Source organism: Cuculus canorus, chromosome 3 (genome assembly GCF_017976375.1).
Source record: "Cuculus canorus isolate bCucCan1 chromosome 3, bCucCan1.pri, whole genome shotgun sequence".
Lineage (NCBI taxonomy): Eukaryota > Metazoa > Chordata > Aves > Cuculiformes > Cuculidae > Cuculus > Cuculus canorus.
This window is the reverse complement of record NC_071403.1, coordinates 96,030,836-96,052,941: the sequence shown is the minus strand read 5'-3', so window position 1 is coordinate 96,052,941 and position 22,106 is coordinate 96,030,836. Positions and strand designations below refer to the sequence as shown.

General features: G+C 38.3%; 1 protein-coding gene across 2 annotated transcripts in view; it reads right to left on the bottom strand.

Annotated features, from left to right (window-relative positions):
* Window positions 1–444: 444 nt before the first annotated feature.
* LPGAT1 (lysophosphatidylglycerol acyltransferase 1) overlaps window positions 445–22,106 on the bottom strand; it is a 63,659-nt gene continuing 41,997 nt past the window's right edge. For both annotated transcript variants that reach the window (XM_054063105.1, XM_054063104.1), the window contains exons 6-8: window positions 18,955–19,081; window positions 9,202–9,308; window positions 445–5,840 (exon numbers count right to left, since the gene is read on the bottom strand). In XM_054063105.1, coding sequence (XP_053919080.1) covers window positions 5,689–5,840; window positions 9,202–9,308; window positions 18,955–19,081 — 386 coding nt within the window. In that variant the 3' untranslated portion in view covers window positions 445–5,688. The remainder of the gene's footprint in view (window positions 5,841–9,201; window positions 9,309–18,954; window positions 19,082–22,106) is intronic.

Sequence of the window (22,106 nt, the reverse complement as noted above, 5' to 3'; positions counted from 1 at the left end):
GTGACAGTCACAAGAGTGAAAATACAAGATAGACTCCTGAGAGATAAAAATTTATTTGTATCTGATCAGCACGTCATGATATGATCACAAGTCACACAGCTGATATTCTCACAGCCAAAACAGGGATATTTTTTCTTTTCAAAAATACATTTTTCTTTCCAGCAGGAAAGATTTTTTAAGACAAACATTTCATACTAGGCAGGAATTAAAAACAATGGCTTTTTCAACATGACAACACAGCTGGTAAGCACTGGATCCCCTTCCAGTGTCTTATATTCAGATTTCAAATTCTCCCCCTCCCAGTCCCCCACACCTCTCACAGAAAAACACCACACACAATAACAAGACAAAACCCAGAAGGTAAACAAAGAGGTAGCTGTAACTACAGCCATGGCGCTGTTTTGGAAATTGTGCAAGATGTCTTACTATGCTCCAAGGAGTTCCTTTTTCCTTTGTTATGTGTTGCAGTATCAGACACCGGCAGCTAACACGAAAGGTGACATGGAGCCAAGATTGATCGTTAGCAAGAGATGCCAGGGCCACAGAATGAACAGTGCTGTTTCACTTGATATTGCTTTGCGCAGCTGAAGTTGTTTAAAAACAGAGCTCTGTTAAAAAAAATATATGTATCTACAAAATGACTAGAGCCTTGTTGCAGAAAGGTTGGATTCACATCTTTTCTAAGATGGTGGCAATCCAGGGTTGATGGAGGCCCAAGATCTGCTCTTGTTCTGCCCTCAACACTCAGAAACTTCAAGGGGAATCATTGCTACACAGTGGCCTGTGGAGAAAGTCTGCAGCCTGAGCACCAGCAGTCTCCACAGGGTGCTGGAGCAAGCAAGGACTATGGAAGCTGCTGTCACCTCTCCTCTCAACTGCTCCAACTCCTCCCCTTGCCACTTCTGGCATAGAAATATTCTCTGTCCTTCCTGATGAGAGCTCTAATAAGCAATGCTATCTATCACAAATTAATACTGCAATTGTATAGTGTTATTTTGCTATTTGTTGTGTTTATGGTATGCACAACAGAAATTGTGTATCTATTAGACAGAAGCATAATAAATACAACCAAAGAAAACCTCATCCATTACTGATTAGAAGCACATGAAATAATCATGAAAAAAAACAACTTTATTTTTGCCACACACACAAAATAATGGGAAAAGACATCTAATATTCTCTGCAGAGAAACGCTGCTTCTGGTATCTGTCTACATTTCTGAAAGACATCTTGGCTGCTGGAAAGATTTGATAAGAAAACCTCAATGAAATAAAGCCAATAAAATAATTCCAAACACGACCAGAAATTGGTCAAAGTCATTGAGCATCGCTACAGGCTTCTGTATCCATTTTACCATACAAAACAAAAATGCAGGTAACATGGGAGGTGATGAGAAAATTAGAGGTGAAAGTAACTGGTATCAAGAACACAAATTATCATATATCATACAAAATGAACACCATTGTACAGTAATTTTAAGGAACTAACTCACTTCAAGAGGACATCTGCTTGGTGTATAGTTACTTCACTGTCCAATGATAAAATAAAAGGTTTAACTTTAAAATGCATAGAATCCTTTTAAAGATTTTTTTTTTTTGTATCACAGCCAGGTAGTCTGCAGGTTTTACAGAAAAAATAAAGCTGCTTAGAAGTGTTCATAATGTATGCAGACACTTTAAAACAGAGTATGGTTTCAATTTTGCTCTTCCAATTGTTTTATGTTAAAAAAAGTGTAAAAACTATCAAATATGCGATTTTGCAAAATAATCCTTTATTTCATATGGCTCCATTATTTCCAAACAATACAGTACCCCAGATGTATAGTTATTTTGTGTGATTGTATTGGATCACCACAAAATCTCCAGCTGACTAACAAGAGAACGCAACCAACCCTGGTCTCACAGTTTGGAAATCCCAGCTTTAAGTACCTTTGGTCCCAAAATTTTATGTCAAGGCAAAGTGGAGCAGTTGAATCCTGTCACACACAGTGATCGGTATCTGTATTTATCTTGTACAAACAGGTGAGAAAAGTTAACAGCACTTCATGGCAGTGTCAGACAAAAGAAAGTTACATCGTTTGCAAACGAAGTGAATAATGAACAGTCCCACAGTGATCATTGTATTTTTACTGCAATAAGAGGCATCTTATTTTGGATTCTGGGAGTGGTGGAGGGAGAAGGAAGCTTTCAGTTTTTCCACTGAGCACGGTAAACTGAAATCTTGCTTTTCAAGATCCAATGAGAGAAACTTAGAAAAAAAAAAAATTCCTCCTGCAGAAGCTGTTGAGAAGCTTGATCGAATGGTACATAAAATACTCAAGAACCTGTAAGGAAGGCGCACTCACCAAAGGGCACTGAAACAAAAACCATGCGTTGCGGATGGGCAGATACTCTTCGTGTAACAGGATTCGAAGAGTAGTAATGCTAAACCATCAAGACTTGCATCGTTACAACCGTAACACCTTCTTTATGAACAATTAAACATAGAAACACACAGATGTTTTGTGTGTGCAACCCTGGCAGAGAACCATCTTTATTTGCAATACACTGAAATTGCTATGCTCTCACTTCTGTTCGCAACAGCTTTCTGTGATTTTTTCGTTCCATATCACTGCATACATTCTTCCATTTTATTTCTCCCAATATAAATTCAAAGTTATATTAACCATTTTGTCATCAACTGCGTGGTTCATTAACATAATTTTCTACCAAAAGCATTCTGAGCTCTTCAGAAGAAGAAACCCATGGATAATGCCCACTGCAGCTGTAACACTGGCCACTGCCAGAAGGTAGAACCGAACTTTTAACCGACAGGAGTTTACATTTTACAAACTAGCCTGCTAAGCTCCAAACAGTCTTGACCAGCATGGGTATTTTAATCTTCCTACATTGTGTATACTACTTATGTTTTTCCTTTAATAGAGAAATTTCTTTTAGCCAATTTATTCTCTTTGATGAAGCAGCATCCAAGATCATGCTGGGAGGGTACTTCGGAGTTTCTGAACAACGGTTTCATCTCACTGTTATCTACAGCAACTCAGCCGTAAGGAGACACAACATCAGGCTCTCTTCACATTTTCCAGTGCAGGCAGGAAAGAAACCTAAGAACTAGTACTATTTACTCACCCTATTGAAACAACAATCAGTGCCTGAAAACAATGTCTCAGAATAATACGAACTACAGAGGAACAAACTGAAAATGAACAGGACCAGATAAATCAAATTATTATCTGAAACAGTATTGTGCATAACTTATTTCTTTAGGCAGCATGTGAACACTCACTATTGACTGCAATCCACTGGAAAAAAAAACACACTGCATTTGAAAAAAAACAGTATGCTCTGACATGAAGTTCGCAGGGTCTATAAAGAACAACATCCTGATGCGAGTTACTGCTGTGCAATCTGCTTATATAAACTTCCCTTTTTATATCACTCCACTCTGTCCTAGCTCAAAATAAAACCAGCTGTACTACGGGCACCTCCATGGTTCTTATCAAGCCACCTGGTGGAGGACAGAAATGAGTAGCTTGCCATCTGCATTTTGCATTTTTAAGAGTCCGTTTATGCCCACGTGCAGCAAACAACCACTTACACAGTAATAGTGCTGGGCTGCCACAAACACCCTCTTGTAAAATGGCAGATTAAATACATTCATTCCATCAGTTGTACTCTAGCGAGAGCAATAGGAAGAAAAAAAAAGTACTACCAACACTGATGCCCTTTCAGAGAGTACCTCTTTTTAAATGGATTTTACCTTACATCAGAATTCAGGTGTGTGACTGGGAGTAAAAAGATGAAATTTAGAAACATTACCTTACCTAAAACCATAGGCAATGTTAAGCTGTAGGCAACCACCATTCTTTGCCTCCCAGCTGCAGTGGTTCCTTTAAGTTCCAGAGAGGATTCAGTTCAGGGGAGCTTACTGTGGCGCATCCTTTTGAAGCCATCCCCACTGAGCTAGGGATGGCATATTTGACTAAGTATTTTTCCATTAAGTCAGGGAAATTAGCATTGCCTCATGATTTGGTATGCTCTCAGCTCCCCCAGCAAAGCAAACACTGGCTAGGTTTTGTATTCTGCACACCACCCACTGTGATTCATGTAGCAGGAGAGCGGGAAAGAAGAGGGGATCAATATTGCTGACGCAGAGCCAAAACTACTGAGGGCTTATTTTGTTCTCAGTAAAATTACTCTGTGAAAGGCAGTATGCCAACAACTGAAGTTCTGGCTATCCTGCCTGTATTTAGAGAGATTAGTTTTATTTTAGGAACAGCTCTCTCAAATCTGTGTATAATCACACAAACATGATGCCAACTAGACCTGCCAGAAGTAAGATCATACATCATAGATGTCCTTCCAAAAGTATCTTATCTTACACATCTGAGTGTCTTCTATTCCCAGTTTGCCTTTAAATTAAACTCACCCTTCTTCCAGCAAGATTTTAGCACAGTGGTGAGCTAATTAATACTGCCCTCCACGCAGTTATGCAGAGTATTTAACATACTTTTCTTTTTCAGTAGCATCTTCCTATAGATTTATGATAGCAATTACATCTATTTTTTCTTTTTAAGAAACTAGTTTTTCTTCTATTACTCCTTAACAAAACATTAAGATGGTTGGCATTGAATTATTTAAACTCTCCCACAAGTGTAGTTAGTGCTGTTGCAACTAGCGGAGAGAAAAAGGCCTCTATAAACCCCTCCAAGGTCACCTTGGTTGGACTGCAGTATACAAAATACAAAGGTGGCTAAAAATCACCAACAGCACCAGAAGACCTTCAGGAATAGGTAGAACTGCTCTGGCTTCCAGTGCGTAACAAATAAAGCTTTCCCTTACTCCCTAAGTTTTATGTCCTTCCTTCACTGTATTTTCACGTTTAAAAGTGCTTTTTGAAAACCGATAATTTAAGATGCATTCTGAACAAGTAGGGAAAACAAACCAAGTAACTTTGTATTTCCAAATTTCCTCATAATATGAGATACTAGTAGCACATGGAATTCAGAGAGCTGACGGTAAGACCACAGCAGTGATGAGCCGATTTATCTAATGTGGATAGCTTTTAACCACACTATGATGCTGCAATGCTTTTTTTGAGGACTGACTCCTCACAAAACACACCCAACGCTGGACCTCACTTAGGTCTTGGTTTTAGATCAATGTGTCTAATACAACAACTGCTGACTGTGTAGCTGCAAAGATACTGCCACCAGCTCTGTCAGGTATCTTTGACTCCAGCACAATGAGTTGCGATAAAGTACAAGTTTGTGCAAATGAGGAATCTCTACCACACCAATGCTGTACAGACTACTGAAGAGACAAGTTGCTGAATTTTCTGAGCTTCAACTACAATGCCAAGAAATACTTGTGGTGACAGAGCTTTCTTGTCACAGACATTCTTCTACGATGGTTGTACGATTGCACCTTTTGTTCAAATGTTCAATTTGCTTAAGTGTGAGTGAGAGTATACATTGTTTTAAAAATACAGACAATTCTTTTAAAATAATACATCATCAGGTCACTATGTTACTGATCTTCACTTTTAGCGGAGTTTAAAATTTCCACAAAGAGAGGTAAGAGTCCGTCCAGTATTTTCCTTTACTCTTGAATACTCACATTTGCACATACAACATGACACTCATTTGCAAGAGCCTGGTTTCCCATTGTGTCCTTAGGTCACATTCCACTTTTAAAATAGGCAATGATAAAAATACTGTAAGATGCAGTACCACATACCGCCTGACAAAAACGCAAGTGATTGTATGCCGACTAGCCACAGGTTACTGAGCGTCATCTCACGAGAAATAGCTTTTGCTTGACCCTGCAGTGGAGGAAAAGCTCCTAGAAGAGAAAAGAAAATACATTCAACGCTTCTGCAGCAGTGATGATAGCCTTAATGCACAATTCTTTACCACCACTGTCTGTCTCAGCAACAGTGCCCACAAACAATTAACTGGTTACTTCTGTATTATGCTGTTAAACGTCCAAAAGACTCTCCGGTATTATCAGTCATTTTCAAGAAAAGAAAAAAAAAAATTCCTTTCTTCATTAGTAAGAAGAATTTTTGTTTGGATATAAACGTAAGCTTTAAGTATAAACATATGAATGCTCTTAAATTTAAAAAAAAGCAAGCAAATCACAACCCAAAAACCACAAAATGAGTCCCAGCCTCCTCTCTCTGACATATATTTTCACATGGGCAGATTTGCCACACCATTTATTCCTCAGTAATTCTCCCTGCTAAGCTTCTATTTATCCACTCTACACGACATTTGCTCTTCCATGGCCCATTTGTTTTCCTGTACCAACACTGACTGTTGGTTTAAGAAACTTCCCTTTCTCCTTGGTACAGATAGCAACTGTCTCTTCCTCCTCCTCTTCTCCCAAGCCAACCTGTATCTCACAGAGAAAACAATCCTTCACTTCCCTAGCTGAGACAAGCCAAGCAGTTTTAGTTGCCCTTCACAGATACAGCTCCCCCTCCCCCTAAATCATCTTAACACTTACTATCTGTTCCTCTTTCGGGTTCAACTCATATTTCTTGAACAGGGAAGACAGATCTCCACGCAGAATTTACTGATAAGGTTTTGGATTTGGTACAACGAAGAGTATTTCTGTAGCCCTAGTGAAAGCCCTCTCCTGCTGTCTTGAATGATGACATTGCTTCCTTTTTTAGTTACGCCACACCAGTTGGCTTATGATCAGAGCAGGTGAGGATCATGACAACTTCAGTATATGACTATTCATTTCCAGCTGTTAAACTCCTTGTTTACAGTAGTTTTATTAATTAGTCTGCGAGTGCTTTTGTCCTGCTAAAAGTAATCTCACTTGCGTTACTGCAGTGTTCAAGGTTATCTCACTGAAGATTTCAGAGAAATCAGGAACTTGCCAATAACAAGTTTCCCACTAGCTGCTAACACAGGAGTCTTGGTGTTGCTTATACCTACAGATATTAACTGTAAATGGTTTTACTTCTATATATGAAATGTGTAAATACATCTGTAAGAAAGGATAATTTTATATTCAAATTTTAGGCAGATACTTTTTTTGTTTATTTTTAAGAAGTATGACAGATTTTCCCCAGACTCATTTAAGTCGTTAACACTTAGCAAAATATATCAAAAAGGAAAAACATGTTTTAGACTTCACTTTTTTCTCTTCTTAAATAAAAATATGCCAAAAGAATGCATTCCTATCAATGACATCCTCAATACAAACTTTTAAAAGTTACAAGTAGCATTAAATGTTACTCTAGCTTTATGAATTGAGACAAGTTCCTAAGCAGAATGAAAGAAAGAAAAAAATTAGTAATAAAAAAAAGAATGCTGAAACAGCCCTAAGTCTCAAAACCATGCCACCTTAAGACAACGCAACAGGACAATACAAAGCTAGCTCTCAGGTAGCTTCAGGAATTCCCCTCACATTAGGCCTAAGGACTTTTCCAGAAGGTCTCCAAAAACCATAACAGCACTTTTGCCTAAAGCCAACAAAGGCAGTGCAAGCACGTTCTCAACTTGTATAAATGGTAGTATCTTAAATTATGCTAATTTATGCCTAATAAGGTCCTATGTCATAGCATTTACATTTAAAACATGTCTTATTAATTCACACTGATTACACTGGCAAATTATAACTAATTATCCTATTTTAGAAGTGCATTTCAATGAATAAACCTCATTATATTCATTATGTTCTCTGAAATTCTGGTCTAGTTAGATTTTGTGGGTATGACTTATTTTAATGGTATTTGTGAAACAGTGTCTTAATAACAAGAATTCCTTACATCCTATTGACCACATTTCTAGTTTTAAACAGATCCACAAAGTTATTTGTCTAAAAAAGTCTAATATATGTATTTGGATGCAATTTATATAGCAGGATCTGACTTTCGCCATCAAGGATGGCTGAGTGACAGCAGTATTTCATAAACCAAAATACAACTCTGGGTTGTTACATGATTCTTCTTTTTAAGCACTAAAGTTGATAAATTAAGCATGCAAAAATTAATCAAAGTAGCCTTTGCAAGAAATCATCTAACAGAAGTAGTTTTGTTTAACAAAGTCACTCTGGAATTTTAAAAGTCTATTCAAGAGACTGAATATTCTTCCCCCTCAACAACAGTGCTACTTGCTAATGAAGACATTCTTTTTCTTCAGAGACAAGTTGCGTTATTTCATCTGCAGTCCTCCTACTCAGTCCATGCTTGGTAAACTTTCTTACCTGTACATCTAAATAAAAGTCTACCTTTTCCTCTCTGGATTTTCTTTTTCTTTCTTCTACTATGATTAATTCTTCTGTTTGCATTCTGAACACACACAGGCAGATGACATACTTCAGTATCAACAAACGGATGGAAAAAAAGAGCTTTAAGGAAACACCTCTCCAGCTATAGTTTCATAGTATTTATCTGATACTTTAAATTACAGTTGCCAGTATACCTTCATTACCATTATGAATGCTCTAAATTTATTTAGATTCACCTGATCCATTAACACTGAAAGTGTTACAGGTTATGATAGAAGTCATCAGTCCTCAGTACCTTGCAGCCAGGAGGTCAGCACTGACAGCACAGGGCTGCAGATCAAGACTCCAGAGACATGCTATCCAATTCCTACAGATCCTTCCAATCATAGCTTCTTTCCATTTATCATAATAGTAAACTGAAGAAGGCTATAGTTTGGGATCAGACCTCAAGACTACTTCCATCAGTTTTTTCTAATTGTACAAGTGCCAGAGGAACATGTTAAATAACTGCACTAAGCAGATAAAACAACCTGCCTCACTTAAGAGTCTTATTTAATCTCTTTTAGTCAAGAACTCGCTCAATTCAAACTCTGAAGGTTTTATATCCCATCCAAAATTAACATAAGCTCTGAATACTTTTACTGTGCATAAATGTTCACTGCCTCTTTGAATGTTGATAAAATTATTCCAACTCAGTGGAATCCAATGACAGCATGAAATTTCATGGCTAAAAAAAGGACTTAGATCCATTTTAAATGTGCCAGCTTCCAAATGCTCCCCTAAAGACACCTGAGTAATTTACCTTTCCTAGGTCATTTCATATTTTTTTGCCACATAAGAAGCATTACTAATTATATGTATTTTATTCATGTGAAGAATGCATACATGTTCTTAAATCATTTTGAGATCCTTGTAAGAAAACACATAAAGCAAAAGTCTTTGCTAGATATCACCCTACCTGTTTCGTAGAAATGTGTCAAGAGATCCTCCTTTTCAATGAATCGTTGATATAGCCAGTTTGTAAGAGCTTCAGGCTCTGCAGGTACATCTTTAACTGGAAAAATCCTACCAAAGAATCAAATATAAATTAAACCTAGGAAATGCTTTCTCTATGTGAAGAACAAAACTCTTCATGTCTGCCCCAGTCCACCCTAAAACACAGAGCATAAGAGTTTGGTATACATCTAATTGCAGGGTTCATTCTCTCTTCGATTCATAGACCACATAGGTATTATGGATACAAAAGCAGAATATCCCAGGTTAACTGCCAGATGCACATGGGAAAGCAGAGGTGTTATTTGCTTCTACCAGATGCTCTACTACAGCATACAATAAGTGGTACCAAATTGCCTGGTCTTTTTTAACTAGAATACGACCATGCTGTATTACTATCCTCATAAAAAATACAAATCAAGAAACAATGAAGTTCATGTACTGAAACAAAGAAATAAAAGACTGAGAAGGTTTATCCACAGTTCTGAAGAAACATTTCTTCAACAGGCAGAAGCTATGTAACAACTTCACTAAGTACCTGTAGTTCTTCTGTATCTCCGAAAATGAAATCTCTGTGTTTTTCAAAGGATGCCAGCATCTTTGCCTGAAATTTCTAAGGCAAGTTTTGCACTGAAAATTGACCATGTAAGTAAGTGTACTCAAATACTGCTGCTCTGTTTTAATATCCCCAATGGAAGAATTACCAGTGTTTTGGCACTTCTACACCGAATACTAAGACTACTTGGAAAATCAGATATTCAGGGCAGAACTCACTGAGACAGAGAAAACCCCCAAATAATCCACCATACCTCACAAATTTTTTTTCAAAATAGAAATTCAAGTCTTACAGTAAACATGAAATCTCCTCAGTAGATCCTAAGTGCCTTTTTATATATACAAGAACTTAAACAAGGTCCAACATAAAAAAACCCCTGAGACTAACCCTATAGTTTTGAAACCAAGAGTTGGAAGGCAGAGACAAAGATATTATAGAACGTATTCTAAACTGTCACAGTGAGACATAGCTCAATCCAGTTGCTTCACTCAGTACAAGTGGATACTTGTTCAGACATTCTTTTACCCTCAGTCGGAAATTGTCAGTATGCACCAGCCCACAACACTTTGTCTGTGACGCAATCTTCAGCTAATAACAACATCACTGTGCTTGATCACCCAGCCTACTCGCCAGACCTGTCTCTCTCTGGGTTCCCAAAGTTCAAGGAACCCATTTTTTGTCAGCAGAGGATGTGAAAGCAAAACCAACAAAGATCCTGAAGAGCTTTTCAGAAAATGACCTGCTGAACTGCTTTGAACGTAGCCAGCATCATATGCAGCTCTGTGTCAACTCAGAAAGGAACTATTTTGAAGGTGATCACAGTTGATTTTCTTAATTTGTTAAATAAAAAGTTACAGGCACCATCTTGGGTTTTCTTTGTGTTGGACCTCATATAACCACTATGTTTTACTGGGATGCCAAAGTAGAAGAGATTTGTATATCAGGCTATTCTGAAAAGTTCATATCTAAAATTTAAGACCTTTTCTGTAGGATTCTCTTCTCAGGTGAGCTCCTATTTACCCTGTCATTTAAGCCATGCTTCTGTATTCATTAGAGGATTTTTCATTTAATTTTCACCGCAGTATTGATTGATCATACTGAAAAGAATTTGAAATAACACCACAATCATGTGGGCAGTGCCCAAAAAGATATGGGAATGTCAGACTACAGAAATAAGACACTTTGGAAGAAGCTTTTGTTGCTGTTTCTGTTTTAAACAACACTGCTGCCAAGTCATTTGTACCTCTTCCTTTCAGTTTGATGCTTAGAAAAATAAGCTGCAAGTGGAGGAGAAAAGCAGCAAAACATTTCTAATAGTGTTTCAGTACGCAGAGGTAACTTCAACATATTATGGCATCAATACGAACTTAAGTATCTCTGTAGCCTTTGTAGCAATTCTACCTAAGTCCTTCTCACACTGTGGAGTTCTCTGTGCTCTAGTAGAGCCAGGTCAGTAACCAGAAATTAGCAACTGTTATCTCAGGTAAAATACAGTTCGAAGAAACGTTTTTGGCCAAAGACAAATACTATGAAACAGCCTGTGGTTCAGTAAATGGCTCAAGTCCTCAGTGTGCATATTAAGAACAATGACGAAGAAAGGTAATAAAGAAATATTTTATCTTGAAGTCCAGACATTTTACAGATTAAGAGCAAACCATTTAGTAAAAAAAAGTAAAAAAAGTAAAAAAAGTAAAAAAAGTAAAAAAAGTAAAAAAAGTAAAAAAAGTAAAAAAAGTAAAAAAAGTAAAAAAAGTAAAAAAAGTAAAAAAAGTAAAAAAAGTAAAAAAAGTAAAAAAAGTAAAAAAAACACCCACAGAGAAAGAGCCATCTTTGTTGAGGGCATAACACTAAGAAAGACTTACTCTCTGTCTCCAAACACAACTGAGTTGTCAGGCACTATTTTTACTCTCTTCTGCCTATCTGCTGTGAAGAGATAAAAGGACTCAGCAACTGAATATTGTGTTTCACAGTATATTTCTGAAGGACAGATGCTTGCTTACGCAAGTCTGAAGATGGCTCAGAACTAACAGAACGCATGTGTGGGCTCAGGACAGAAGTCTAGGATTACCTGGCTTATACACAGTTTCCATTGTGAGTTGGAGACGTTCTTCGCCTCCACCCTCAATTCTCAGTTATCTAATGCGTAACAACTTTGCAGCTCAATAACTTAGTTAAGCCTGTTATTTTTCAAAAAACGCACCTGCCAGTCTGAAAACATTACCACAAGATTCTATAAGATACTCATTAGAAACAATTTATGAGCTGGCACGTTAATGGAGTAGCAAAGTAGCGTGATACCAACATTGTGAGAGACTAATGGAATGCAGCATGCCGCTTTCTTGCTTGAATGCATCCATGCTCCTGTATGAATCAATATAGTATCAGAATACTGAATTGAATCTCTGGAAGAAACTCGGCTTCACAGGAGTTTAAGAAGCAATCACCGTTACACCCGTTTTGAATGAATACTAATACAGAGTGGAAAACACCTGATTTTCCAGCAATGCTACACCGGCTGTCACAATTTATCACTGGTAAGTGCTAGGGCATTTAGAAGCATTTTCAAACATACTTTTAGATTACCCAGAGTTATTTTTACAAGTAGAACATTCTTATTAATGACTGAGCTAAATTAAAGATGATATGTTTTTTAAAAAAATCCCTAAACTGTAAAACAAGCCCTTCCTATAATAGATAAGGTGAAGGTAACCCTTCTCCCCACCCTGTATTTACACTAAACATACTGCCCATATCATCTTTCTCTGCCCATCAGATGGCTTTGCTAGCACCTGTGTTTTAAAGAGAAAAAAACCACACCCTCTTTGAGGAGACTGGGTTCAGGAAACCTAACTGAAAAAACCTACTGTTACAGAACTCTCTACATAGATAATGCAAAAGAACAGCGGAAAAGCCTTTTCTCTAACTGGAGCAGGGTCATTTCCAACCATCGTCTGCCAGGTCTGAGGTCAAAAGATGCAGGAAATAGTTTCTTCTTTTCAATGAGATATGTAAACTGTTGTCAATGCGGTTACAGCATGAGCTTTGTCTTGGCTCTACCCCACTTCTGGGTATGCAGCACCAGGAATGCCACTAGAAGCAAACAGGTTGCTGGTCACCGCAAGAAAACAAAATGCCCCACATAGAACTGTCCTCACAGGGAACAACTTCAACATGCAGTATCTGAAACTTCTAGAGTCTCTTAGGCACTTGAATCTTTCTAGCCACTGGACAAAACTAACCTCACATTGCATGAAAATATGAGCATCTTTGTTCCTGGTGTGGCAAACAATGAATTTGAAAGCACTGGGAAAGAAGATGACCAGAAAATCCAAGTGGAACAGAAATACATTCATTTTTCATCAAGCTGCTTTGCTATGTGAGGGAGGTGGGAAAGGGGCTAACTTCAGTAAAACCAGGGCCACCACAGGCTGCACCCTTGGAAGTTAAAAGTGGTGGAAGTAAAGAAGTACTCCTATGGGAGACTGTGAAGCTGTCTCAGTAATGAAGCGTTACCTCCTGGGTGGAGGTTACTTATCTGCAGCAGCAAAGTGGTAACGGCCATGGGACACTCCACTTAGCTGACTGGGGGATGGCAGCTTTCTTAAGCCACTACACAAACGTCTATCTATGTCCCAAATCAGAACATATTAGCATAAATAACAGTTCAGGAAAGAAGAAAGGCTTTTAAAAAAAGGATATGTAACTGCCAAAAACATGTTGGCATACATAAGAAACTGTGGACTCTTACCTACTGTAGGTCACTTCTTGAAAGATACCAAACAATTTTTAGAAAATGGCATTTTCAGAAACATTTCTTTTAAACGGTCCTTATTGGGGAAACAACCTCTGATTCTGTATTAAAACTCCAAAGTTCACAGACACAATCTTTAAGTACTAACTGCCACTCACCATCTGTCCTACCCTGTATGAAAAGTTCTTTTTTACCCCTACACCTTCTAAACCATAGTATTAGTTGCTGTTTCAATGAAGCTTTAAATAAACTCAGCATCATGGAGGTTGTTGGTAGATGTCAGGCATGACTAAAAATAAGTTACTTGTGTAAATAAGCATATTGAAATATATTGCTGAACTGGATGCCCTTCACAGACATTTCTGCAAAACTCATTCAGCAACCACAGCATATTTTATTCCACCTTATTGATAGCTAGGAGTCTAGTTTATTTCAATAAATCTGAATTAACATAGATACAAAGAAAGAACTTCCTCAGTAGCTGAAAGGTCATTTAAACAGCAGCGTAGTACAAAAAATGGTATGAGAAAGAAAGGTGACAGTACTCATCTGTATTACAGAGCATAAAGATAGCTGAGTTAGTGTAGCACTCTCACACAGCATAAATGCAGCTATTTCCAGCGATCCCCTGTGGCAGAAGTGACTATGGCTGGCTCTGACTTCAGGGCCTCTACACCACAACCACTATCACATAGTGCAAAAGTGAAGTATGGCCACATAAGAGCATGAACCCAGCAGGAAGCTAATGCAAAAAAACCCTAAACCCACCTCCTCTTTCTCTGATGAAAATCAGGCCACAGGGTAGCCCAATTACAAACTTCTGAAAAACATGTAATTTGCACCAAAAATGGAAGTTTGAAAGGTAAGCTTCAACTCATTATCAAAATTGAGCTTTCAAACAAAAGATTAATGGATTTAACTGAACCTCTTCTGCCATTTCCATCAGCCAGAAAAGCACCTAAAAATGAAAACATAAGGCTAGTTGCTGTGGACTATACACTCCTCTGTTGTTCCCTAAGTAGGATGAAAAAGAAATAATCCTGCAGCAAAAGGACAGGCTAAAAGAAAAGTAAAACACTAGGTCTGAAAGACCGTAAGGGAGAAAGAGACAGGACGTGACACCAAGAGGAATGGCAGAAAAGTCTGACTGAGCAATCAGAACAAAAAAGCCTCTGCTCCTGTTTGAGGAGCACTGAAAACTTTGCTTTTTTTCTCCACTGCTGTCACACATTGATTCCTCACTTTGGACTACTCTAAAAGGGGAAAAGAATGTTTAAATGCCAAATCTCCTTTCATACAGTTGAGGTGGCATCTAGTCAAAACTATTCCTCCAAAGGGGCTTTTAAAAAAATCTGTTAGTAATTATTTTTTTTGCTATTACTCAGTGAGAAGAAATGATAGATTAGAAACTAGTGCACCAGAGCACACAGACTCATGCAGAGCTTGCTCTCTCCTCAGTTACTTAAAAATTACACTGAAAATTTAAATCCCCAAACATTCCAAATCACAAACAACAGGTTAAATTCTATTGTGCTAAATAAAGGAAAAGAGGGCAACAGCAACAATAACAATCCAGACATACTCGATATACACTTCATGAGAATTTCAAAGGACATCTATGTCAAATGCAGAAAAGCAGGAACATCTCTGATATTTTCCATTTTTGGAAGACCTTTCTGACATTTCTACCTTTTTAAAGCTGAAGTCCACTCTACCTAGGGTTTTCCCTTTAAAACTTCGTTTGTTTCAAAGACTTGAAGAAATGCACCAGGTTTACAAGGGACATCTCAGGGCTCAACACAGCACAGGCCTTTTCAGACATCAGTCTATGATTTGATCTTTGCCTACGCTGTTAAGGACAAAGTGGTTAACACCAAATCGTTACCAAAATTAAGAATTACTGAAGAATCACCTCAAATTTGTGACCTGCAGAATAAATGCTGATGTTCCCAGCTGACAACGCCAGATGCTCTCATGGCTCTGTTACAAAAATATTTTAGTCTCAACATAGGAGGTAAACTTAAATAGATTTTTAGGTCTCCTGGCCAAGCTGTACAGTTACACAGGTCCAATGTATCATCCTCCACCCCGCAGCTTGACCAGCTTTCCGAGAGCAACACTGCACAGAAACCTCCCAGGACAGTTTTCAGCACCTTCAAAGGTAGCTCTGCATTTTCAAACAGAAGTACCAGGGACGAGACGAAGGAGTTTGACATGCCAAGGATCAGCTATCTGGTCACAATGTACAGCTGTTAGTAGCATGCACAGTTTAATCAGCATAGAGGGCTTTGGTGATTTTCCAAAACTCCTCCTGATTAAGATCTGACATAGGAACAGGCTTGAGATATGACTGTATTTTTGGACAACTACTTAGGAGGCACATGTGCAAAGCTCCTGAGAGATGGGTTTCCATTGACCATATCTATAATTTGAAAGATAAGCCCCAAGAAATAGATATCAGCCCACTGGGCTTCAATTTTCCAGCTCTGTAACCCTGAAGAAGGTTCAATAAAGTGATAGGAGAGCTGCAAAGTTTTCTTTAACACCAGAAAACCTCTAGGAGGGAACATCTGTTCCCTATTCTTCCTTGTCCACTGCCCCCAGTTCCTCTGGCACATATTCCATCTTCACAGTTTCTCAATGGTACCAACAACTCTGTTCAAATCATCAATACACGATGTAAAGTTGTCGAAACCCTGAGGGTGTCCATCACATTACAGCATTCTGCTAAAAAAAAAAAACCCTAATAAGGAAAGTCAGGTGATCGGAGGGGAAGAAAAAAAATCAGTTGCTGTAATGACCTGACAGGAATCCAACAGGAAAATTTAACTTCTGTACAAGCAATAGAAAAGGATGATGCAATATGAGTGAATTCACATACACGTGCTTTTCAGTTGCTCTCTGCTAATCTTGCCATTGATAAAAATATCCTTTACTGTTATGTAAAACAGAAAAATATTTTAAAGTCACACAAAAATACCTAAAAATAAATTTTATTGTCAAAAACACTGAAGGTGAAAATTCATCATATTCATTCCAAACTACAGCTCTAATTCCAGATCCATTAAAAGGTCGTAGCATATCATAACTAGATGACATGCTAAATCTGGAAAAAAGGATACAAATATGGTCTGACGGTTTTTTGGTAAAATTATTCTGGGTAGTCAAAGAGAAGAGCTACAGAAGGACCTGGCAACAGTTGCACATGAAATTAGACACCAGTAAGTGCAAGGCAATGAACACTGGGGAAGGAAAAAGCACCAGCAGCTAGACACACACTGCCACAGAGCTATTATTACTCTGGCAAGTAATCCTGAAATCACTGTGGGGAATTCAGGATGTCAGTCAAACTCACAAACTAGTTACAGCAGAACCAGAAGAGGCGCAGACAAAAGTAACAAGATAATCAGGGAGAGGATTTTGTGTAAGGAAGCACCAAACACAGGTGCCCAGGAGGGAGACAGGGATAGTTAAGGCAGGATATGAGAAAGCTCTGTAAAATCATGGGTCATGGTGAGCGTCACCGAGGAATGATTCATCCACTACTGGCAGGACATGAGAAACAGGGTGCACCCACACAAGGCATCAGGTGGATAATTTAATATAAGCAAAAAGGAATCAGTCCTGGCTGCCACCCTCAAGAACAGTTACACGTTGTGTCATAGGAAATTACAGAAGTCTAAGTATAAGCATGTTAAAAATGGTATTAGAAAAGTTCACGAAGGCCAGGTCAATCAGCACCAACCAAAGGAGCAACCCAGATGTGATGCCTGCTCAGAATGCAGACAGCCACTGTGTGTTTACATGCACAGGGATTGCAGGCAGGCTGCCCTCCCACACCTTTGCTGCTACTGCCCCCAGTCAGAGCCAGGGTACTTTGTTAAATGCACCTTTAGGAATTGCAGCCTTGCATCCAACTAAAGCCCTTACAGTCCAGAGGACACATGCCTGAACCTGACGTGCCAACTGAAAAATTACCAAGACTGGAAAGTTCACCAAAGCTCCAACTAAAACCAAGACACTCGGTTGTCATTTCAAAGGTCCTACATCCAGCTCTCAGCCTTCAGAGACAGGCTGCATGCATTAGTTTCCATGTGGGGCATACTTCAAATGTTTTTATAGGGTTAGCCGTGACAAATAGCTGTTAAATCAAATAGAGAGGCTTGCCCTTGTGTACTAAACCACCAAACCAGTGATTTAGACCCTCTGGAAGAAAACAACAAACCTACACCCAACAGTAAACAAGTTCTAATATTTTTTCTTAAGAGTTTTAGTACTAAAAGAAGTGTAATAATGAAGTTCAATGGAAGGAAGGTTACATCATCTTTATGCTTGTGTTCAAAAATAGATTTAGAATATACACAGCAGGAAGTTAATTCAAATTAAGATACCTTCAGGAAGTATTTTTGGAAATGCTCTTTAGTAAAATTCCAAATACATTCAATTTGCAATTATCCCAGGGATCTGAGGGACTACTAAGGTGACCTGAATAAAGCACAATAGATATTATGGTATCTTACATAAATAAGGGTGTAAGTCTGTTCACCTTGAGAAAAATTTGAAGGCAGACTTCTATAAAAAGCAGGGACAGATTTAAACATGGCTGTGGAAAGGAGCTCCAGTGAGCAGGCTGTACTTTGCATCACCCAACACCGACACAGCAGCGATGCTGGAGAAGGTCATTCCCAGTTAAACTGCCACCCAGGGGATCCACACAAGGATATCTGAAAGCTTACTGTAAAAGTCTAAAAGCTCTCCATATCAGTAAAAGGGAAGTAAGACAAAATCATGCAATTCTGTGATAAAATGACCACCTTATCTGTTGTAGGAAACATGTTAAAATATTTCTGGAAATTTTAGACTTTCAATTAACTGCAAACCAAAAGCAAAATGCAATTTCTCTCTCAACTAGTTTAGGTCTTGAGACAAAAAACTGCTGAGGAGAGAAGTTTTGATAGTATCCCATCCGAAGTGTCAATGAGATCTGCTACTACTTCCAGAGTGTTTTTCTGCTCAACTATGAAGAGTATGCTTTGAGTTAAGAAGTTGACATTTCTTTGTCAGAAAGTTAAATACAATATATAATAACCTCTTCAGAAACCTCTTATTAGATAACACAGCGATTTTTAATTTGTTGTCATTATTAAAAAGAAAAAAAATCAGTCAAGGTTTACCAGCACCTTAGCGTTAAAAAGGAAAAGAAAAACTAGCCATCAAATATACAGAATGGTCACCATATTTTTAAAAGAAAACTGTGTTGAGTTTAGATAATGAGTTGCCCACCTGTGTGAGATGCACATAAAGAAAGACATTGCTACATATTTCTCATATGCTGAAACATAATGTTAATAATTCATGAATTGGTCTTTAGTATTTTAGTTCAAGGTAAGAGTAGAATGTTTATTTCCTACCTGTAATGTACATGTGTAACTGTTGGTTGCCGGTAACCAAGAATCCAAGTTTGGATGTCTATAGGATCACCTTTGGGATACGCAATGGTGGTGTCTATCACCCACTGTAGGCCTTTTGATTTGCTCTCTAGAACAAAAAGAAATCTGCTATTAAAAGTAATCAGAAAGTGCATGTCATCTATTTGACTGCCATTCCATTTTTTTATTACTTCATGAGGTACAAGGAACAAATAAAATAAGACAGCCGAAAACCAAATCCAATTTTTATTACAGAGCCTAGACATAATCTGACAAACTTTAGCTAGACAGAATAGAACACACTCACTCACTGGGCAAGAGTACAGTCACATGACATGTTGCCCAAACGTTAAATGCTTCCTCCCATTCCTCAAAAAGAAGACTTCAAAAATAAAAAACTAACTTTCTTGGTTGCACTTCAAGCACACTGACAATTGGCAAAGCTCAGTGATGAAGCAACAGTCACACAGATCCCTCAAAGGTTCTTAAAAATCTGAGTTACAGGAAATACACTGCTTTGCATATTAAAGACAAGAAAGCAATGAAGATGGTCATTTTTCACAATGCAGAGGAGATTGCATCCACAAGGTCCCAGAAAGACTGATACAAGTACACGTTCATTTGCTGCTCAGCATATTTAGCAACTGAAAAAAGGATCAAAGGAGGTGAAAATATTTGCTATAAAGATAATCCAGGCAAGTCAAATTTAAATCTGAACATGGATTATTACTAGCAATAGTCAAGGTCACTTATCAACCCAGCCGTGACCTCTTTCTAGCATGTCTTCAATTCACAAGTTTGCAAAGAGAAGAGCAGCATATCTGGAAAGCAATCCAGGAAGGAGGGGCACATTGCCAAGATGGCACTTTGAGTTTAGATTGTCAGTTTTTGAGTTTAGCTTGCCAGTTTTACATCTATTCTGTGGGAACTGAAGCTGACTTGTATCTGAGGTCGCATTATGTTCAGGCTAGTATAGTAATATGTTTATTTAATGCTTAAAACACTAGTATAGTAACATGCTTACATCATACCCAGCAATATCTTAAAGCATTTAGAAAGCTGACTATTAAAAACAGCCACCTGTTGGCAGAAGCATGGAAGAGACGTAAGGTCTTAGTATAAAGTACAAGACTCTTCAGGCCTGCAGCTAAGACAGCTATGAAAGATACGTGACAGAGGTTGACAAAAACACTGTTGGCATGAAGAACGTGCACAGGAATAGACTGTTCACCATCTTTCTCAATACAAGAACAGACGTATTCAAAATGCAGCCAAGAGAAAAAGTTTTCAAAGAAAACAGAAGAATTATAGAATCATAGAACGCTGTGAGTTGGAAGGGACCCATAAGGATCGCCACGTCCAACTCCTGTCTCCATTTCATAGGACAACCCCAAAATTCACACCATGTGCCTGAGGACATTCTCCAAATGCTGCTTGAATATTGCCACCCTTGGTGCCATGACTGCATCTCTGAGGACGCTGTTCCAGTACACCACCACCCTCCCAGTGAAGAGCCTTTTCCTAATATCCAACCTAAACACCCCTTAGCACATCTTCCTGCCACTCTCTCCATTTTGTCTATCCCTTAATCTTTACCCAGAAGCTCTCAACTATATCATCACCAACTGCAATCTCTCTGCATTCCAGTCCTTCCACTACATACAAATGAAACACACATATTATACAAAACATACATATAAATTATTCTTCATAGGGAGTGGAATAAAACTATGGGGAACCTCTTGCCAAAGAACACCAAGGATGAGTTGCATTCAAGAGGAAATTGGACAAGTACACCGAAGAAATTTGTTGGAGGGTTAACTAAACAGGCAGAAACCCCCACCAGGCTTGAGAAACCTCCACACTGGAAACTGTCAGAAGCTAGAAGAGTAAGTGGGAGAAGTATGATGCATGTTTCCTGTGTTCACGTTCTACCTCTGCTATCCACTTGGAGTCACGGACAAGATGTAGGGCTAGGCAGATGCCTGGTCTTGCCCAGAATAAACTGCTCAAATTTTACAGAAGAACTAGCACACAGAGGAAAAAATCTGCAACATACAGTCTGAGGCACACTCTAGAAGCCACAGTTAGCAACAGCAACCAGAACATACGCACTAGGACTGACTCATCAGCTTCTACCTGCATTTAATTTAATTTGCATTTAATTTAACTAAGTCCAAGAAGACAATTTCAGCAATGTTATCACAACGTATCTATCAAATATTTCAACAAGCAGCGGAGCTGTACTGTTTCATTACAAATGCACAATCACCACCTGCATAAAGCTAGACAGTATTTCCTAATATTTAGTTTATGGGTTATTAGCTACATACATCAAGTTGAAACATCCACCGGGTCACCTTCTGGAAATAGAGTATTTCAAAACCCTGACAGACACGTGAAATGAGAACACAAATTCCCCTTAGAGGCTCAAGGTTTGCCAGCATCAGGACAGAGTGCTTGTCAAAAGTCTCTCTCAAGAAAAGCACTAACTCCAGAGTCATTCACAAGATAAGTAGCAATGTATTACACAAAAGCAATATGAAATTAATAGCAAATCCACAGAAGTACTCATTTAGAAATGAATCTCAGAGAAAAGCATTCAATTTATTATTTTTTCAGATACAAGGCAAGGATGGATAAAGACAAGTAAATTATCTAAGTGAGTAAGCAACAAAACCCATTAATTACAACTAAAAAGTGAAAAAGTGCCAGATGAATACAGGCACATTCTTATTATTTACAGTAAAATGTTTTAAAATATTTAGCTAGCAGACTTTCAGACTGTTCTTTCAGTGGATAATGGTTCAAACTTCATTATGGGAAGATTCCTGCAGTTCTCTTCCATGCTGTTTCCCTACCTTCTGTTTTTGTGGAGCAGAGCTCCTGCATGTGATTCCTCAGATAACTCCAGCCTCACCTCTAGCCCATTCAAGGGTGGGGTGGGAGAAAAATCTGCCTTCGACAGCCCACCAGGAACCCCAAGTTTAAAAAAAAAAATAAATAAATAAAAATTTAAGAAAGTAATTTCAGCCTCCATAGACCCTCCCTTAGAGCAAGCAGGTCTTACTGCAGCTACTTCTATGTGCAATTAGCAAGACGTGCTTTCAAATCACAGTTACAGACATATTTCT